The 21959-nt window shown below is 35.0% G+C and overlaps 2 protein-coding genes across 2 annotated transcripts; both read right to left on the bottom strand.

The window, feature by feature from the left end:
• Positions 1-2260: 2260 nt before the first annotated feature.
• actr2a (actin related protein 2a) lies at positions 2261-9853 on the bottom strand. Its single transcript, XM_059554667.1, has 9 exons — positions 9694-9853; positions 8693-8803; positions 7237-7452; positions 7077-7149; positions 6599-6735; positions 5868-6017; positions 5540-5685; positions 3561-3693; positions 2261-2856 (listed from the first exon to the last, which is right to left on the bottom strand). Exons 1-9 carry the CDS (start codon positions 9739-9741, stop codon positions 2686-2688), a joined length of 1185 nt encoding a protein of 394 aa, XP_059410650.1. The 5' UTR covers positions 9742-9853; the 3' UTR covers positions 2261-2685.
• Positions 9854-10953: 1100 nt separating this feature from the next.
• LOC132143989 (cysteine protease atg4da-like) lies at positions 10954-20661 on the bottom strand. Its single transcript, XM_059554665.1, has 11 exons — positions 20379-20661; positions 16829-17065; positions 16556-16639; positions 16168-16341; positions 14776-15133; positions 14608-14672; positions 14356-14495; positions 13709-13787; positions 13236-13312; positions 13022-13141; positions 10954-12868 (listed from the first exon to the last, which is right to left on the bottom strand). The coding sequence occupies exons 2-11, from the start codon at positions 17022-17024 to the stop codon at positions 12689-12691; spliced, it is 1473 nt and encodes a 490-aa protein (XP_059410648.1). The 5' UTR covers positions 17025-17065; positions 20379-20661; the 3' UTR covers positions 10954-12688.
• Positions 20662-21959: the final 1298 nt, after the last annotated feature.

The raw sequence follows: 21959 nt of genomic DNA, 5'->3' as shown, positions 1-21959 counted from the left end.
GATTTAGGAAAAAACTTCACAGACAAAAAAATAAAGGGAATTAATTATTTGAGGGTGTTTGCATGATTTAACCATTTTGTGAAAATTATGTGTACGAATATATATATATATATATATATATATATATATATATATATATATATATATATAAATGTGTGTGTGTATACCCATACATGCATGCATACATACATACACACAGACAGATAGATAGATAATATGTGTTTGTTTACTTATGCAAATATGGATATTATCATGAATAAATAATGAGTATGTGTGTCTGAGGCTGGTATTGTAAACTACAACTCTAAGAGGTGAACAAAGAAAAGTTACTGCTTGTGTACAGCACATCTCCATGGTAACAGAGATGGGCAGCAATTCATTGTGTGCTTCCATAGTTACACGCCACATATGAAGAAAAAATACACACACACACACACACACACACACACACACACACACACACACTTCAGTCTGCTGAAAAAGACTCACTTTAACCATAGAGTTATAAATCAATTTTCTTTATTTAAATCAGCGGTCTGGCAGCACGTTACAAACAAAACAAAAACCAAAAAGCAGAAAACAAACAAACAAACAAATGACCAAAATACCCAAACTTGGCACTGGAAGAATGCGTGAGTGAAATCAATGGAGTTGATGTATATATAGTTTGTTCCATGTGCGAGTGTGCACAAACACAGAAACATCACTGATCCAGCTTCCAAAGGGTTGTCACTAGTACAAACACTCCAATGATTAGCATCATTAACAATTCCATCATTATTATTTCATTCATATTACAAACAGGCAGTAAACCGTTACATCAAGGGTGCCTACGGTCTGGGAATGAAGCGCCTGACCCAGAAACACCCATCGGGCGTCAGCGAGGCCCTTCATTCCCAGACTGTGAGATGCAACTCAACAAGGACATGAAATCGACAGCAAAGAAAAAAACGAACGCAAAACCATAAAAAAAAGTAGCAAAGTGAACAATCATGAGACTCAAACGCCATTGCGACTCACTGGAACACTAAATAAATGAGCTGATGAGAAGAATGAAGGCTTATTGCAAAAGAGCGAGCGACGCTCTGTCATGTGGATTTGTGACATGCATGAGCAATGACTAAACGAACTGCTATTGTTTTAAGGCCGATCCTCCCTATGTGAGTCTCACAAAAACTCACACCAAAATCAAAAGGAGAAGCTATCAGAATTACATTTGATCATCCTTTTTTAGTATCATAAAGCTTTTTTGCATTGTGACATTACTTTCGTAACAAATTAAGCAATGAAATAATCTTCTTTATTCTCACTACCACAACTCCACCCTGGACGTCTGACTTCCTATTATCATACAGGATGGCAAATCACAGCAAGTCGTTTTTAGTGCATTACAGTACAAATACACAATTTAAATTATTCATTTTTAAATTTAAATCGGCCAACAAAAGACAGTACGACAAAACTTATGTATTTTAAAAAGCATTATGTTAATAACAACAATACATTATTTATTTGAATTTCAGAGCTGAAAAAGTTTCTGTTTTGCATAATGGAAATAAAAATTAGGGCTTTTTTTACATTATGGTTATGCAAATTATTTTTTAGCATAACGGTAATGAGAATTTAAAAACAATAGTGCTAAAATGTCACGAAAATAATGTTACAAAAAGTACAAAAGGTAGAGTTTCTTTAAAAGAAAACTCCTTGTTACTCTCTTTTGATTGTACGCTAAACACACAGCAGAATGTTATCACTTCCCTTTTTTCAAATGCAGTCTGATATTAATTCAATTTTTTTCATGAAGGTCCCTTAAACTGATCCTGGAACTGCAGGCGGCATGACATGAACAGAGAGTCTACCCGTAAAGACTTCCAAATACCAATTTTCACAACTAAAATGAGACTCTGCTGATCACGAGAGCATTCAAAGCATCCTCAGCGACATTATTAGACAAAAGCACACTCTTCAGATGTTCTGTTAAATGCTATTTGGGGAAGTTGGTCCCGGTCGCTACTGCATTTTTCTCTCGCTCTATTTCCAGGGCATCCAATAATGGAGTGCGCAGATGCTGAGATTAAAGCCAGAGAAAGACATCAAGGGAAGTTATAGAAAGAAAGTAGACGTTTCAGCAAAAGCAATCTGCCTTTAGAAGTACGTCTTTGTGTTTGATACTATTGGCCACGATTATATTCTTCATTTTTTTATTAGCAAATTGGCTGCAGAGATTTTTATACTCACTACAAAAACATTTTTTTTCTTAAAAATACATCTTTTTATTGTTTTGTCCCTCTACTTACTCAACATCCTCCTGTTTCTTACTGTTTTTTGTTTTTTTGTTAGGGTCAATGTGAAGGACTCGAAATAAACAGGTCACGATATGGTGATACATCGTTTGAGGATTAATTTTGGCAGCATAAACGAGTCGTTTCGTGAGCAAATCACTCGATTTCATTCAATTTCTGTCTGGTGCTGATATGAATCTTTACATTTGGAATGTCGTACAAACATGAAGCACTTTTTTTGGGGATTGCAAAGAAGTTCAAGTATTTGTATTCTGTTGTTCTCAAGTATATCCTCATAAACTGAAGAACACCTCTGTGTGTTTACGCTGCCAAAATGCCACCCTGTGACTGTGAGTGTAATGTTGTGCATGTGTGTGTGTGTACGTGTGTGTGTGTGTGTGATTTATCTAACAGTGACCCCCAGCTTCTCCAGGACGCGTGTGCCCTTCTCCTGGTACTCCTCCCTGGTCATCCAGAAGTTGTCTTTGTCCTTCATGATGTCGGCTAGCACCGCTCCACCCAAAAACACCATGTGTTTACGGCGAGGAGGATCCTCGATGCGGATCTTAAATTTCTACAAAAGCAGAAGCGAAGATGCATTCAGTAAAACAACAATGCTGTATAATGCATGGAATTTTTACTAACAAAACTCAAAACTACAGCAGGATCAGTATCAATTTGAGTTTTTCTGTAATTCGTTTTTATATGGATATTTTCCATTTTTAGTTTAAATTTAAAGTTGTAGTGTAACTGTTTATTTGAAATATGCTTATATAGTTTATAAATGTTTATTTAGTTTTGAGTTATTCTAGTACATGTTAGTAAATGAAAATGAGAAATTCTAATTAGTTTACTTTTTTACACCTTTGATTTGTTTTCAGTTAATGTTTACTATATTTTAAGTAACAAGGTTTTTTAATTTAGTTTAGCAACTATAATAACCCTGGAAATCCAACAAACTGCTCTGGATTTTTATCATTTGGAGGCAAAAATGCTCTAGTGGGGTCCATCCATTTTAATATAGCTAACATTTGATTATAGATTTGATCATAGGTGTATCTAGTTATCAGTTTAGTGCATCTGCAAACATCACAGTGACCTTTTACATGGTTAGAAAAAAAAAAGTGTTCCAATTTAAGGGGAAGTTCCCCTTAATAAAGGAAGTTTATTTCTGACATGACAGTCCATAGATAATTTCAAATACTGCTGAATAAATTGCAGCATTGCTAACTGGTCCTAGAGATGGTCTAAGTGTGTATCAGAGGTTAGTTATTGTACCGAGAGCTTGTCGATGTCTCCCTTCAGGACTCTCTCCAGGTAGAGCTGCTTGAGCTCCCGCTCCAGACGTGACGGCAGACCCGGATACATCGTAGAGCCGCCCGACAAAACAATGTGTTTGTAAAACTCAGCCCTGACAGAGACACATACAAATATACATGATATCATGAGAGGATTATAGTTAGAATATATTTTCAACATGTCTGGTATTTCAAAGATTTAAACAAGTTTTTTTTTTCTATATGTATATATTTTTTTATTATTATAAGATGCTTTGTAAAACGCAGTCTGAGACAAATAACAGACAAAAATAAGATAATATTTGGCACAATATATATAGCATATAAAATATGTATGCTTAATGCTTAATAATGCATACATAAACTAATATATATATACATAAACTAATATATATATATATATATATATATATATATATATATATATATATATATATATACACACAGTACAGACCAAAAGTTTGGAAACATTACTCTTATTTATGTTTTTGAAAGAAGTTTCTTCTGCTCATCAATCCTGCATTTATTTGATCAAAAATACAGAAAAAACAGTAATATTGTGAAATATTATTACAATTTAAAATAATTGTTTTTAAATTTATTATACTTTAAATTATCATTTATTTCTGTGATGCAAAGCTGAATTTTTAGGATCATTATCACATGATCCTTTAGAAATCATTTTAACATGATGATTCATTATCAAAGTTGGAAACAGTTCTGCTGCTTAACATTTTTTCAGAACATGTGATACTTTTTTAGGCTACTTTGATGAATAAAAAGTAAAAAAAAAAAAAAATAGAAGCTATGTTTTTTAAATATTTTGTAATAACAATATACACTACTGGTCAGTAATTTGGGGTCAGTAATTTCTTCTTTTTAATAAAATCAATACTTTTATTCAGCAAGGATGTGTTAAATTGATAAAAAGTGATAGTAAAGAAAATATATTATTAGAATATATATTATTAGAATTTTTTTTTTTTTTTTGAATAAATGCAGTTCTTTTTAACCTTTTATTCATCAAATATATTAGACAGCAGAACTGTTTCCAACACTCATAATAAATCAGAATATTAGAATGATTTCTAAATGATCATGTGATAGACTGGATGTTACATGTGACACTGAAGGCTGGAGTAATGATGCTGAAAATTCAGCATTGCATCACAGGAATAAATTATTTTTTAAAGTATGTTCAAATAGAAAACTATTATTTTAAGTTGTAATAATATTTCACAATATTACAGTTTTTTTCTGTATTTTTGATCAAGTAAATGAAGGCTTGATGAGCAGAAGAAACTTTTCAAAAACATTAAAAATAGTAATGTTTCCAAACTTTTGGTCTGTAGTGTGTATATATATATACACACACACACAATTTACATTTTCTTTATAATATAATGTAAGAGCTAATGATATAAAAATAAGGATATTAATGGTAATATTATTATTTAAAACGTTTCAGTATTTTTTTTTAATTATAACACACACATATATATTTATATAGTTTAATATTTAAAAACATTTAAAATGTTTTTTTATCTATTTTTTTATGATATTACACAATTTGTATAAAAAAAGGAAACAAAAACTAATAAAATAGTATAAAATGATTTGACAATAAAGTAAAATAAAAGGTATAATGTGTAAAGTATACATTTAATTTTTATTTAACATTTTTTATATATGATTTTATGTAGAAAACAGTTAATCACCCAAAAATGACTTTAATTGTTTTTTACAGCCAGGGTCACATATAAACATTATACATAGTAACAGATAAAGATAATAATATGCATTACATAATACAACTTACTCTTATGTATTAATATTGAACGTGCAATAGGAACAGAATCTTTCAGAATTTTTTAACTCTGAATAGAATGCATCTGTAAGTCGCTTTGGATAAAATTGTCTGCTAAATGACTGAATGTAAAGAGGAATATTTCAACTGACCTGGTATCGATGTCAGCAGCCTGGATGGTGTTGAAGAGCAGTTCAGCCACCCCGACTCCCTCCACGTTAATGAGGTGAGGCTGGAACAGAGCCTCCGGAGCCTCGAACCGCTCGCCGCCCACTTTAATCACCCTACCGTCCGGCAGCTACAAACCAGTGAGGAAGAGTGTGAACGCTCAAGGAGGAGAAGGTACACAACCGTCTGCTGCCCTCTGGTGGCAAGAACAAGTCTGCTGTCTGGAGGCTCACTGGGGCTTCTAAAAGGTTTGTGACAGCTTTAAATGCTCACTAGGTTTGGGAGCAGAGCTCATGGGTTAATAAAGCTCACCGTGTAGGACTCAACCAGCACGGTGGTCTCCAGCGCAAGCTTCTGCTCCTGCTCGATGTTATAGCCCACGTAACACAGCTTCTCCTTCATCATCCTCACCGTCTCGAAGTCCGCCGAGTGATTGAAGGCATAACCTCTCAACAACAACAGCTGGAGAGAGACGGAGAGCGTTAAGAGCCAGTCTAAAACTATTCTTTCCTTTTTTAATTGAAATAAAGCAGTAAGAGGATTCAAATATTAGTACATGAAAAACGTAACTGAAATAAGCTCATAAAACAAACAAACAAACTAAAACTGCATTTCAGATAACCAAACTATGTAGAAATAAAGAAATAATAAAAAAAAATGTGAAAAAATTAAAATGAAAGATGAAAACGCTAATTACACACACACACACAGAAACATATAGGATTAAAAAAACTACAATTGTATATAAATTATACTAAAATAACAATGGTTGACTCAGCATAATTACTTTTTCTGATAGAGGAAAGTGTTAAACTAATACTGAAAAAAAACACACTTCACCTTTAATTAAAATTATAAATGTGCAAAAAAGTTTATATTTTATCCATGCTAGAAAGACAACCTTGCTGATTGATATTATAATATTTACACTGGATGCATTAACTTTGCATTATAAATGCTCAGTTGGAGTGAAGCGATTCAGATTGATTCAGATATGTGCATGTAAACAGTCAGCAGCTGAGACCGTATCTACAGGACTGTACCTTGATGAGGTAGCGTGTAATGTCTCGTCCGGCGATGTCCAGACGACGTGTGAGATGAGGAAGAGAAAAACCTTCATACACTGGACAGATATGAGTGACTCCGTCACCAGAGTCCACCACCACACCCGTCAGCAGACCTGCACACAAACAGCAGCTCCATCAAGTCCAGCACAGAGGGGTTTATCATTATAGATTTGATTTATGTTTAATGTTGTTTTTTTAATTTCACTTTTTTTTTATTATTATTTTATTTAATTTTATATTTTTTTACATTTATTTTTTATTTTATTTTCAATTTTTTATATTTATTATTTTATTCAATTTTGTATATTTTTTATATTATTTTTTTTATTTCGTTTCATAATTTTTTTATTTTATTTAATTTTATATTTTTTATTTTATTATATAGATATGATATTTTTTTTAAATGTATTTATTTAAAATTCATTTATTTTCCCATCATTAAAAGTCACATTACCTTGAGCGTAAAGTGTGAGCACGGCCTGGATGGCGATATAAACACCTGAGAACTGATAGGTCTCAAACATTACCTACAGGGAGACAAGAGGGTCAAAAATCACAAACACAAGCCTCACTGAGGTTCCTCACAGATGTTATTCAGCGAACGGCGCTCAGACCTCGATGATCTTCTCTCGGTTCTTGGTGGGGTTCATGGGCGGCTCCGTGAGCAGGATCTTGCAGTTTTGGGAGTCGATGTTGAGCTTCTCGGGGCCGAAAGTGTAGTCCCACAGGTGCTTCATATCGTCCCAGTTCCTCACGATCCCGTTCTCCATTGGGTAGTTCACCTCCAGCATGGAGCGCAGCTCGCTCGCCTCGTCGCCCACCATCAGGTCCTACAGGTCAAAGGTCAGGACGCTCAGTGTTAACTTTCATTTCGAGCTGAACAGAAGCTGTCCAGGTTGAGAGAAATTAAATGTGTTGAATGGAGCTGTAAACAACTACGAAACAAACTCCACTGCATCAGAATTTCAAAATAAAAGTCAATGTTTTTTATGAAATGCACTTTGCACAGTGACGAGTTTACTAATGTATCTGACAGCAAAAATATTAAAAGCACTGCAATACAGTCATTAAAAGTGAGTAAACAGATCACACCATCTGTAACTAGAGAGAAAGTTGTTGAATGAAAACACAACCAGGCATCTCATCAGTATTTTGTAACTTGAATTGAAATTGAAATAAAACAAAAAGATAGCTATTAGAAGAAAAACGTACAAGAAAAACCCAAATCTTGCATTAGCAACTGAAATTTCATTATTAAAATCACTTCAATAAAATAAAAGATTTTTACAAAAAGAGATTACAAAAGCACATTAAGTTACTAAAACTTCATCTAAAATTTAACTAAAAACTGAAAATAAAATCTAATTCAAGATCATTAAACCAGGGTTAGTGAGAGAACAAGATTTAGGATTAGTTTGAACATTAATACAAAAATCATGTCAAACTGCTACCAGCTCTGCATCACCGGAGAGGCTTTGGAGAGAGAATCACTACAGGTTAGACTCTCTCACACACACACACACACACACACACACACCATCCTCCTATAATCCTACAGCACCTCAATACAGTAACAGAGGACAGAAAGACAAATACAGAGGGAACAGGAGATGAGCAATGAGAGCAAAACTCCTGAAGAGAAGAGTAAAAACTGATGCATGATCAGCAATGTTAGCGCACTGATTCTTCAAGTAAAGGACCAAACTTGTCCTACATACAAAAGAAAAAAAGTGCATCATTTAAATTAGTTCAAATCAGAGCTGAATATTTCAATCAGAGGAACCTGTGAACCTTCTCATAGCAGCTCCGCCCCCAGTGAAAACCACTCAGGAAGTTCAAGTCAAGCAGGAAGTTACTCAAGTTACCAAATATGACCATTCACTGTGTTTCTTTGAAATCCTTAGAATGATGCAAAATCTCCTGAACGACCTACATAGGTAGCATTTCAAAGCATCATTATAATGCAGCTTTAGGAGACTGCTGTAGGGTGTATACAACAAGGCCGGGTGATTGGGACAGAGCCCAAGTCATGGTGTCATTGTAGGGAAAGGTTTAGTGAAGAAACTTTACCTTGATCTCGATGTTTCCCACTTTGGCAGTGGAGCGGATGATCGGTCTCCCCACCAGAGCCGGGAAAATGTGCTCCGGGAAATTAGAGCCGGCATATCCACACTTCACAAACTGAACCACAGACAGACGGAGAGTTATGAGAAAATAAATAAGAAATAAGTATGTTGAAGTACTAAAATGACTAGAACTGAAATAAAAATAAATAAAAATAATAATAATATAAAATAAAATGACAAAAGCACAAACTTAGCAAAACTAAAATAACAAAACAACGGAATATATAAAAAGCTCTAAAACACTAGTTATTAAAAACATATTTTAAAGTTACTAAAAAGGAAAAAAATAATAAAAAAAGGATCAATATGCTTTTGGAAATTTAACAGGAAGGCCCAAGATTAGTGTGCACTTGATGAGAAACAATATATCAACTCTTAATGTTCAGTTAAAAATAAACACATGATTTTTCGTGTGTTTTAAAAGGTACTAACAAAGCTATTGTGTGTGCACTTAACACGGATTGTCTCGTATGTCACTTCCTCTCTCGGCCAGATGAGAGACTACAAACTCGGAAGTGAGTTTGAGATCATCTTAACATTTCCTTTTACTGACAGAAAAACACATGCATCATTGATACAGATCTGCATAAACATCTAATTTCATAAATAATGCATGCTCATTCTGCGGCCTTGTTAAAATATCAATGGAAATGTGTGTTAATATCCATCGTGTCAATACATATACAAAGCTTCCGCAAAACACCCGCATGGAATCCCATTTATAATAAGTCCCGAGCGATGATATCTGTGCATCCGACCCGAGTTTTTTTCACATCACGGGTCGTGTGTAAAACACGAATAATCAGTGTAAAATAAGGTGCTATCGGATCACTTCCTGTTCCGCTGCAGCGTTCTCCTGCAAGCCGTCGTTAAATCACACACAGCCGGGAAATAAAGCTTCGGCCTGACCGGAGCGAGCCGTACGAGCCCCGAAGTCACACTCACCCCGGTCCCGTTGTCACACACCACCACTTTCCTGCCTTGACTGTCCATGTTTGTACAGACTCGGTGAATCCGCCCTGATCTCAGCGCCCGCTGTCTTCGGCCAGGCGGAAGTCAGCGCCCTGCCCTTGACTCCGCTTCAAAATAAAAGTCCCCGACGACACGTCAAAACTAAAGCCAAATAAAAGCTTAAGCGTGAAAACTTAGATTTATTCCTCATCTGAAAACTGAATAAATACGCCTGTTTGCTAGGATTGGACAATATTTGGTCGAGATACAACTATCTGAAAATATGGAATCTGAGGGAGGAAAAAAAATGTAAATATTGAGAAAAATCACATTTTAAATTGTCCACATGAAGTTCTTAGCAATGAATGCATATTACTGATCAAAAATGAAGTTTTGGTATATTTACAGTAGGAAATTTACAAAATATCTTCGTGGAACATGATCTTCACTTAATATCCTAATGATTTTTGGCACAAAAGAAAAATTGACCATTTTGACCCATATAATGTATTGTTTTGTGACCCTGAACCACAAAACCAGTCATAAGGGTAAACATTTTTAAAACTGAGATTTATACATCATCTGAAAAATGAATAAATAAGCTTGTTTGTTAGGATGGAACAATATTTGGTCGAGATATAACTATCTGAAAATCTGGAATCTGAGGAAGCAAAACAAAAAAGATTTAAATATTGAGAAAATTACCTTTAAAGTTGTCCAAATTAAGTTCTTAGCAATGCATATAACTGATCAAAAATTATGTTTTAATATATTTACAGTAGAAAATTTACTAAATATCTTCATGGAACATGATTTTTGGCATAAAAGATGGCATACAAAGTATTGTTGGCTACTGCTACAAATAAACCCATGCTACTTATGACAGGGTCACGTATATCTCACAAATTTCATCATATTTGTTCTATTTTTGACACACTTTTGTTAAAACAAAAAAACAACTCAAAGCAAACTCAAGCAAATAGGACAGTATAGTGTTCCTGCTCAATGGTAACAAGATGCATTTAAAGATGTCAGGTCAGGTTTTAAAAATACTTAGTTATTTTAATGTCATATACTCAGTGAGGACAATTGGGGCATTATAACAAATTTACTTCTCTCTTACATTTACTTGATCATTTCCATCTTCCAATTCTGAAACAACAACAACAACAAAAAAGGCCACAATAAACAAAAGTCCACACAATCTCTTGTCCACTGGTCCCATGTCCAGATGTAAAAGACAAAATGTACACAATGAAAAACATACAATTATAAAAAAAAAAAAAAAACAATTGTTCAAACAGTGACAGCAGTTCAGCTTCATCCGGTGCATCTTCAGAACGACGATCAAAAATACAAGTTGTAAAAATAAAATGAACAGCTTAAATATGATTGAACAGTAACAGCTAATTTTGTTGACCCGAACAAAAACAAATCAGACATCAACTATTCAGACAGCTTCCAGCATCAGACTCAATGCCACACAACTTCCAGAGCTCGAGGAGGTACTACGGCTGTGATTTCCCATAAAAAATATACTATTAAATAAGAGAAACTGGTGACAAATGAAGCACAATGATTTAAAACAAAAACACACACAGTTCAAGCACACAAGCTGAGAGATTTACAATTTACATAACTTAGAAAACTAGCCATAACATACAGCAACGAGGAGGTTTACTCAATGTCATAATTACCCACAATCCCTCCAGCTCTGTTATGAGCACACTCAGGGAAAAAACAACAACAACTTAGAGCACCCTTATACCTTTTTAAAGACAGTAACACAACAGCAGGATCATGTGTTCAGTGTATAAGACAAAATGTTAGTGTGTATGAGTTATATACATGTTAAAGAAATACTTCAACCAAAAATGAGATTTTGCTGCAAACTGACTCGCCCTCAGGTTATTCAAGATGTCAATGAGTTTGATTCTTCATTAGAGCAGATTTAGAGAAATTCAGCATTACATCACTTGCTCACCAATGGATGCTCTGCAGTGAATGGGTGCCGTCAGAATGAGAGTCCAAACAGTTGATAAAAACCATCACAATAATCCACACAACTCCAGTCTATCAGTTAACATTCTGTGAAATGAAAACCTACATAACGAGGCAAATTTTTCACTGGAGGAAGCAAAAAATGATGGACTATGGGTTCATATTTTAGCCAGAAGCAACAGTCTAAAGTGAAAATACCATAGTAATGGATTTGTTTCTTACAAACACAGTTTTTTGCTTCACAAGATTGATGGACTGGAGTGGTGTAGATTACTGTGATGTTTTTATCAGCTGTTGGGACTCTCATTCTGACGGCACCCATTCACTGCAGAGGATCCGTTGGTGAGAAAGTAATGCTAAATTTCTCCAAATCTGTTCAAACTGAGTTAAAGCTAAATTTAAATTTTTGGGTGAGCCATTTCTTTAATGTGGCTGAATCAGCTGAAACAAATGCGATGATAAGAAATGCTTCGCATCCATTCATGAACAAATGTCACACTGATGGAGAAGTTTACCAAAGAAATGCAGGTGTCACCCCAAAATTGTATTACGCTTTAAGAAAGCTAACTTTATTTTTAGAATTATTACATTTTCACATTTCCTCTCAAAATTCTCATTAATGTAATGCAAAACACGCTCATACTGTAATGCAGCAATCAAAATAAATTAGATAAATTAAAGGCAGTGCAAAAACACATTACAATTCAAATAATATAGCTTTTTTACATTACAGTATGGAGAAATGTTTTTTTTTGGCATTATGTTAATGATAAATTGGAGGAAAATGCAATGTTTTCTTTATGCAAACCATAATTTCTTCGTTTTTCTTTGGTTTCGGGGTGAAACATGACTCGGACAGGTTTTCTTGAGAATCTCAGAGCCAGGTTTGCTTTATATTCTGCAGTGCACAGATGCGATGAACAGCAGTTTTATGGAGTTTGGGTGCAGCATCACTGGTGTGGGGTCTGTGTTACACGCGATACGCTCCTCACAGGAGCACAAACTCATCTGTGCTTCCTCTCTTATTGTTCCTGCTCATTCTGTTGCATGAGAAAATGTTTGCAGGACCGTCCATGGACCCCCCGCTCTGCCCATCCAGTCCATAGTTCTGTCCCCTGCCCTCTACAAATGTAAAGATGGGATACTTCTCTTTAGGAGATGACAAAGCCTGAAAAAGAACAAAAAACAATATCCATATCTGAAAAAATATATAGTAGCATTTATTTCAGCTTCTTGATATTTATGCATTCATTCCGAAATGGCTTCAGAAAAGTATCAAATTTCAAAACATATATCTTATTGATTCAAACAAGACACTCACTTCACTGACCGCTGAGCACAAAGACTCAAAGTCTCTCTTAGTCTGCGCGTAGAAGCCGATGGTGCAGCTGGGATCCATACGACTGAAGTTCATCTTCCTGGGCGAGTTACAGTGAAAAGACTACGAGAGAAAAGACCGATGCAACTTCAGTTCCTCAGAAACTTCAAAATGAAAATGTCTTCTGATGCAAATGCACTGATGCTTTCCATCTCACCTCCAGAGAAAAGTTGCCTTGGGTGACGTCCACCACTGGCTGACAGTAGTGTGGGTCTAGATACAACAGCTGCTCGTCTGGAAGACAGAGAACAGCTGCCAATCAGAGAGCAGACAGGAAGGCAGTAACATATCCAAACATAGTTCTTAATTAGTGCTGTCAAACCATTAATCGCATCCAAAATACAAGTTCTTGTTTGCATAATATATGTGTTTATTATGAAAATATAAATACACACACATGCATGTATATATTTAAGAAAATATGTTAATATATTCAAAATATTTATATATAATATCAATTATAATTATATGAATATATACTTGGAAATATTTTCAAAATATAAACTGTATGTGTTTGTATTTATATATGCATAATAAATATACACAGTATACAAAAACATTATGTAAACAGAAACTTGTATTTTAGATGCGATTAATGGTTTGACAGCACTACTCTTTATAGACACGTACCTTGAAAGCCAATAAAAAACAGGGAATGCTTGGGCTTTCCTCCAATAATTCCTATACAGCATTTTAACTTGAGAATGTTCTAGGAAAAAAGAGAGGTTAGTAAAAAAAAAAAAAAATTATATATTTAATTAATAAATAAATATATATAATAAATAAATAAATATATATATATAAATGTGTGTGTCTCATGAATTTTGCGATGATTGTCACAAAAATAATTTTGATTCACATTTTTTTTATGTTTTGATCATGCCAATTAAAATGTAAACCCTAATACATTACTTTTATATTTATTTTAAAGAATCATACAGTAAAATAGGGCCATATGATTTACTTTAGTGCTGTGAAAATAAAATTTTTATAATACAATATATAAATGTGTCATGCTGAATGATGATGAAACATTTTCATTCATATTCTGACATTTTATCTTCACAAATGTTTTTGAACCATTAAAGTAGACACTTTAATTGCACATTATATGATTTTTATGTATATAAAATCACTTTTGTAAGTTTAATTTGATGCAGACATATATAACAATGTTATATTTCAATATTAATACAAATATACTGTAATATCGGATTTGGTGATTTATATATTTCAGTTCAGTTTTTTCCTCCATGCAGGTGTGGGTGTATTTGTACCTTGACACACTCGATGTAGGAGGGGTTTAGTGATTCTCCTCCCAGTCGTACTGGCACTAAAATGATGACTGACTTCCAGCTCTCGGACAGATCCTGTGTCAGCGGCGACTCACACAACCTCACGACATCTCCTTTATACACTGCAGCACACACAGAAGCAGAAGCATGAGCTCAAGATGTAAAGGAAAGCGTTTCAGTTTCACTAAACGATCGCATGATGTACAACCCACAAGACTGAACATGAAGCCTCACCCGTGCAGTCCTGTGCCACGTATACAGCCAGGTTGTGAAACTCAGCGGTTCTAGCCACTGCTTTTCTGAAGGACAAAAAGACATGAAATCACAAAAGGACAAAAGATCAGTTATTAAAAAGAAGCTTTTAAATCTAAATATGATAAGATTCATTTTCTCTTCTCTAACCTCAGCATATGAGCCACTACGGACGGGCCGTACCAGTCCCCCGCTCTCTTCCCCGACTCCTTTCCTAGCTCTACCAGCTGGTGGACGCCAAAAGGAGCTGAGGGATGGTCACCAAACCAAGACACCACCTTTCGGTGCAAAGCCTCCAGCTGAGGCTCATGGCTGGCTGCAGGATACTGAGCCGGGGTCCGCCTGTGACCCTCACTGCTGCCAGAGCTCGGGTCTCTCTGGGAAATAGGGCTGGTCCAGGAAGAGCTGAAGGACGGAAGAGACATGGCAGCCGGACGGGAGGGCGAGCGAGGCTTTAGCACCTCGAAATCCACATCTGTCAGCGGATGACAATCTGCCCACCTCCAGTCTGAGATACAGAGAGCAGAAGACAACATGAGTCTACAGAGGTCAGTGAAATAAATACTTATATTCAGCAAGCATACATTAAATTGATTTAAAGAGACAGTAAAGGCATTTCTAATTTTACAAAAGATTTTAATATTGAACGAGTGAATCCTCAAAGAATCAAAACAGTAACTGTTTTCAATCATCGGAAATGTTTCTTGAGCATCAAATCAGTATATTAGAGTGATTTCTGAAGGATCATGTGACTCTGAAAACTGGAGGAATGATGCTGAAAATTCAGCTTTGCACCACAAGAATAAATTACATTTTATAACACATTAAAAACAGTTATAATATTATTATATTTAATAATATTACTGTTTTAAATGTAGCATAGGAGAGCATAATCTTACAAACCTTACAGACTCCAAACGTTTGAACAATAGTATATATATATATATATATATATATATATATATATATATTAAATAGCTTATGGATTATATTACTTAACTAAGGGTTTCTGCAAGATTTATAAAGGTGGATTAAAGACTTTTCAAAAGCCTTTTTAAGACCAAGTAAAGACAATTTAAAGAATAAAGTGAAGGAAACATGTCATTATATTCACTAAATGTAAACACAATAAAATTAAAGATAATGAGTTGTATTAGCAACACTTAAAAGTTTCAAAATGCTACTTCCTCCCAATCTCCATTAAGTTCTTAAAAAATAATTATTAGTTAATTGTCAATTGTCTTTGTTTCTTCAGTAAACAAGACTTCCTATCTTGATTTAAGGATGTTTGGATAATTGTACTGGAAAACGATACAAATATACTGAAGAAGAAAATCATTTTTGCAGTGCATGCAATATTTAATGCACACCATTTAATACATTAAGGCCCTAATTTGTGGAAGAGTGAATGAAGACTTTTTAAGACCCACAGAAACCCTTTTAACCACGAGTGTTTATTGTGACTATTTATATTTATTAAAAGTAATTGGTTTTTCAGTAAGGATTTAGGTACAAATGAAGAAATGGGACAGTAGATCCGACCTGGAGGCATGAGGTGCTGCAGTAACCCCTGCGCCAGCAGCATCTGTCCGCTGCGCAGCATGCAGCCCCAGCCGCAGTCTGTGGTCAGGCTGGATCCCTCCAGCTGAGGAAACTCCCTCCTGTAGGTGAGCCACACACATGACACGAACGCCTGCCGGAAACCATCCACCTCATCTGAGAATAAGGCACGAAAGAATACAACATTCAACATTTTGCTCTTGGAATTCATCAAAAATATCTTAATCTGTGTTCCAGAGATCAACGAAGGTCTTACAGGTTTAGAACGGCACGAGGGTGAGTCATTAATGACAGAATTTTCACTTTGGGTGAACTATCCCGTTAAGTTGACTCAACCAATGGTGGCTCTCAGGCAGATCAAATGACTCACCTTCACTATTGAACAGATAGGACTGACCCAGGAGGATCAGAGGGGAGGTCTTGTTGAAGCTAGTTTTAGATTTAACGGTCCAGCCTGGGAAAATGAAGACAGGAACTTAACTAAGATACAGTCAGTGATATTTGTTGTGGTTGTTTTTGAACATGTGCTTTTACATCTGACTTCAAAAATAGCCCGGGAAAAAAGGAACTTACTGTCTGTGTCATTATTTGTGTCAGACATATAAACCAGTTCGCAAACCATAACAAATGCATGAAAACGAACCATATTTGACGTTGTTCCATGCAGATATGAACTTGGCTTTCAGGCGATCCACTTCATCGGGCTCTCCGGAGCCTTCTCTGAGGCCGTCAGGTGATGAGCCGTGGCCGTTATGGTGTCTGGACTGCGCCGAGGGCTTGTCCTCATGAACACCGCTGCCCACTATGTACTGAACGCCACTGGGAGACACTGAGTTCATGGTTCAGGCTGAATATAGCAGCATTACAGAAGAACTTCAGCCTGAAACACAGAGACAGAAAGAGAGCTTCCTTCATTTCTTGGTAAAACTGTGCTATGACAACACGCTGTGATTCTCAGAACCCTTCCTCAGTCCAAAAAAAGTATATGAAGCTGCAAAAATGTCTGATTCTGAATATGAAATCAGATTTCTGACATCAGGGACACCGAAGCTTTAATATGTGAAGTTAAATTGAGAAAACAGGTCAGATACTAGAGACGCTTAAAATGCTGCTACCATATTAGTTATTATTGGTGATTTTTTTATTTATTGATATCAGTCGACAATGGATATTTAATTTCTTTAAGACGATATTGGTCATCATTTAACACTCACTTAAAAGGTAATATTTAAAAACATTAATTTAATAACAACAACAACAACAACAATAAAAATTTAATTAATATTATTTCTTTTATTTGGACATTTTAAAGTACTGAAGCCTAAATGAACTTACCTTATTTATTTATTTATTTTTGGTAAATTTTATTTATTTATTTTGATTACAATGGTAATCTCTGATGTATAATTGAGTGTAATGTACAGGATCCCCAGACCTTTTGATCAACAACTTTTCTGGAGTATCCCAGTAATTTCCAGTCATTCAGATTACTGAATAAGGATTTTTATAGTTATTGTAGAGACTGATTGAAACAAAGCAATTTATATATTATTTAAAGGGTCATGAAACCCCCCTATTTCAGCGCAAGTCTAGCTCACACTGTTTTTGAAAAATGCAACTGAAATGGGCGTGGATGGCTGTGAGAAGGGGAGGGGAGTGTGGATGTGGTATTGCACGGCAGGGATAACTGTTATTGCATATCATCACAAATGTGTCGTAAAACGTAAGCAAAAAAAGTTTTTTTTTAAAAAGCTGGCAATACACTGACACTATTTCTGTCATTTCAAAAGTAACTGAACGCCCTGTCATCAAATTCTATTGAATAAAACATATTAAATGTACATATTAATTATAATGTCATTATAAACAACTATATACTTTATATACACACTATAAATTAATATATTTGCAAATAATAGATTTCCGGTTAAAAAAAAATTCCGTGCCTAGATCGACGCGCCACCTGAACAACAATAGTAAAGATGGACAGCGACATAGAAATATACAGTGACGGCAGCGCGCAGGGTTCTGTGGAGGTGGAGGACTTCTCGAGAGGCGAAGCTCTCTCGAGAAAAATGTTTGCTGCATATATATAAATTAGATGTGTCCGTTGTGGATGGCCAACCAGCCGCACGGAGCCAGACTCTAGCCCTGGCAGCATCGCGGGGAAAGCTATGCAATGCGCTTGAACTTTTGCACCACGCATACAAACACTTGCGTCCCATGATCGCCTCTCTCATCGACTACGCAATATCACAGTTTGTTTGAAAGGTCTATCATTGAAAAGATCCACGTGGTATCATGATTAATTCAGTGAAATGTCTTCTCATTGGATATGAAGGCTCAGCCTCATTAATAATTATGAGAGAACGATGAGTCATCACTGTATGATCCGTACAGAAAAACGTCACATCCTGTGACGTAGACTTGATGAAGATTTCAAACCCGGAAGACGAAAATAGCCGATACAAACTCAAATTTAACCATTTATATTCTATTATTAAATTTTACAGATTATAACATTGTCTTCTATGGTGTTAAACACACCTACCTCTGTTAAAATCTCAGAAAAATTGGTTTAGGGTTTCATGACCCTTTAAGAGCTTGTCACAATCAAATAGATCAAGGTTTTTGAAATAAAAAAAGTGTCTTTTTGCTCACTAAGGCCACATAAATACTGTAAAAGCATTGAAATGGTAAAGTACCATCACAATTTCAATCAACTCTTGCCTATTTGAATATAAAAATAAAAATTATTGCTGTAATGGCAAAGCTGAATTTGGTGCTTAAGAAACATGTTTAATTTTTATCAAAACTGTATTCAGTTAATGTTTCTGTAGAAACTGTGAAACAATTTTACAGGATTCTTTAATGAAGAGAAGATTCAAAAGAACAGCGTTTCTTTTGAATCTGAATTGTAAATGACTTTACTGTCATTTTAGACCAATTTGATGAGTTCTTGCAGAATAAAAGTATTATTTTATATATATATATATATATATATATATACACACACACACAAATACACACATACACATTAATTTACATGAAAAAAATGACTAACATGCATATTCAAATCAAGCTTAATACCATAAGTTACTGTACTTTCTGTAGAAACATCAAACAAGTCACACGACTTTAATTACTGACTGTAATGTGACAATACAATACACACCTTTCGATCTAGAAAACATTCCACCTGAGTGTTACGCAAACAAACAAGCTGTGTGTGAGAAAGAGCCTGTCACATGAGCCCTGACTGAGGACAGGTGTGCCGGCTGACGGTCACAAGAGTACAAGCACACATTATACTGGGAATATCCCATTTCCTTATTCTCTCAAGGAAGTCTGAGCTCACAATGAGACCAGTTTACGATGAGAGGCGACATCATTTCCCAATAATCCAAAAGCTGAAAAATTTCCACTTCATTCTTGTAACTTGGATGCATGTGAATTTTGGACCATGTGACCGCTGAGAGCTCAGCAGAAAAAAACATAGTGAACACCCAGGTCATGATCACAATGGCTTCTTTCAGAATGGCGTACTATAATACTACACTTATACCAGATTAATGGCATGATAATAGTGCGAATTTTCAGTTTGCACAAAATACATATTTCATGTGTCAAAATGTGTTTCCCACAATGCAATGCGCTCCTGTCGCGTCCCACTATAAACAACAATCGATTTTACCTGCCAAAATGTAAGACATTTTATACAAAATCGGAGGGGGGAGACAGTAATTTAGCATCTTTTATTTACAAAGTAATAACTCAACTGCACACGCTCAATTCAACTTGTAACATTTTTAGTTCACGTGACATGCCATTGTAGAAAAGACTATTAAGTAGGCTATATAATGTATATATTGCTAATAATGCAGTAAGAAGCACACTAGTATGTCATTTTGAACAACCTAGGAGGAAAAATCTTATTTTGTGTGTGGTTAAATGTGAAATAATATCATTGTAAATAAGTAATTCATGTCTGAATGGAGCAATCGCCTACTTTTAGTCATGATAAAGCTCTTAATGTCCTAAAAATTCCCAATTCACCGCGAATCGTTATAATGCAGCCTGATTCCGTGGATTGTGTGAAATATTGTAGTATGTAGTACGAAGACACATATCATGTTTCAGGACACTGACTCTAGTCCACTTCAAAGGTCATTTTAACCAGCTAGAGGCGTTACCTTCATGTTAGACCCGGCATGTTTAATGTGCCGGATATTTTCCTGCTTCTCCTCTAAATAACGTTAGCGATGTCCAGCGTCGAGCTGCTCTCTGTGAAACCGAGCTCAGGCCTGTTCACGCGCCGTCATCGTGGCGAGTATCGATTAAAGCTGTAGTCATGAGTTTCTGCGTCTTGTCAATCTTGCGCGGCTCTCAAACTGTCAGCTGAGACGAATAGTGTATAAAACAGCGAGAGAGATTAAGATATGCAGCAGTATGAAGCCCCTTCCTGTTGTCATTGCGAATACACACTCTAGACCCGCCCACCGAGCGACGTGATTGGCCAGGTCTGACCGATGTCGTTTGATGATTGGACGATCTATACGTACGAGAACAACTGTAGTCCATTAATTATCAATTATTTTATTTATTTATTTAATTTAAAAAAATATATATATGTACATACAGGACGAATCTAAATTAAAATAATAGTCTGGGGTATCAAAAGGAAAGAAAATACTTAGAAATGTATTTGGTTAGTCAGATTTACTTTAATGAGGGAAAAAAATGTATACACGTTGCAGTTTTTAACTGCCACCCGGCCCCTCGGTGGGACGCCTACGTTTACTTCACTATATTACAAATTAAATCCTAATCTAATCATGACAAACTATATATCGTTGGAAAGGTCTAAGATTCCTAAATAGATATTTTACCAATCTTTTTTGTTAATAATTATGTAGGAAAAGAAATAGATTAATGTATCCTCTTGAGACCCTGCGGCCTCATATGAGGATATTATATTTTTGTGAATTTCTCTGAGACTGTTCATGCCACAGTTTTAAGTCTGGATGTCCCGTACAGAGCACATTCAGGGCTTTTCAGAGATACCAAATGTTTCACATGACCACTCCCTCTCCTTGGTCATCAAAATGTCTGAAATTAATTTAGTGACACTCTTATGGAAATATGATAATATTTTGTAGTTATCATTTAAATCTGTCTAACTTTTAAATTATGTATCATAAATCAACATCTCAGGAAAATGTTATGGGGTTTCAAATCAAAATATGACTTTCTGTTACTAAACAGGACATTGATTTCATACATGTCCTCACATGAGGACACCGGGATTAAAAGCATGTTTATTATGCATTTTTGGAGACATAACAAATGAATAGAGAAAGAAATTATATTTCAATAATCTATGAAATATTATATATATTTTTATGAAAATCTTGTCAATTATTACTCCCATTATTACACTTCTTTTTTCATTACATGTTGCCAACACATTAATATGCAAACTAGATTTAGTTTATAGATACATTGTATATAATGAGAAAACCCAATTATTATTATTATTATTATTGCAGAAAGAAAAATGGTATATTGAATCATTCTGTTATAACATAGTTGAGAATCATCTTTATACAAAGTTTGGTAAAAAAAAAAAAAAAAAACTACAAAAAAAAAAACTCTTGAAAACTACAAATGTATCGGTGATTTAAAAAATCAATTGATTTTGCATATGCATCTTCATTCATGTCTTCATTTTTTTTTAAGAAATTGAGTCATGATTATATTTACAAAAGGTAGGT

Source organism: Carassius carassius, chromosome 7 (assembly GCF_963082965.1).
Source record: "Carassius carassius chromosome 7, fCarCar2.1, whole genome shotgun sequence".
In the NCBI taxonomy this organism is placed as follows: Eukaryota; Metazoa; Chordata; class Actinopteri; order Cypriniformes; family Cyprinidae; genus Carassius; species Carassius carassius.
This window is presented reverse-complemented; position numbering and strand designations above follow the sequence as displayed.

Excerpts from the sequence above, each read along its gene's own strand:
- actr2a (XM_059554667.1), bottom strand. The coding sequence starts at position 9,741 with ATGGACAGTCAAGGCAGGAAAGTGGTGGTGTGTGACAACGGGACCGGG. Across the intron at positions 7,453-8,692 it reads TGGGAAACATCGAGATCAAG|GACCTGATGGTGGGCGACGA; the intron begins GTAAAGTTTCTT and ends TTTGACCTGTAG. Across the intron at positions 2,857-3,560 it reads GAGACATCGACAAGCTCTCG|AAATTTAAGATCCGCATCGA; the intron begins GTACAATAACTA and ends CTGCTTTTGTAG.
- LOC132143989 (XM_059554665.1), bottom strand. The coding sequence starts at position 17,024 with ATGAACTCAGTGTCTCCCAGTGGCGTTCAGTACATAGTGGGCAGCGGT. Across the intron at positions 15,134-16,167 it reads GCAGCACCTCATGCCTCCAG|ACTGGAGGTGGGCAGATTGT; the intron begins GTCGGATCTACT and ends TCTGTATCTCAG. Across the intron at positions 13,142-13,235 it reads AAGGCAACTTTTCTCTGGAG|TCTTTTCACTGTAACTCGCC; the intron begins GTGAGATGGAAA and ends TTTCTCTCGTAG.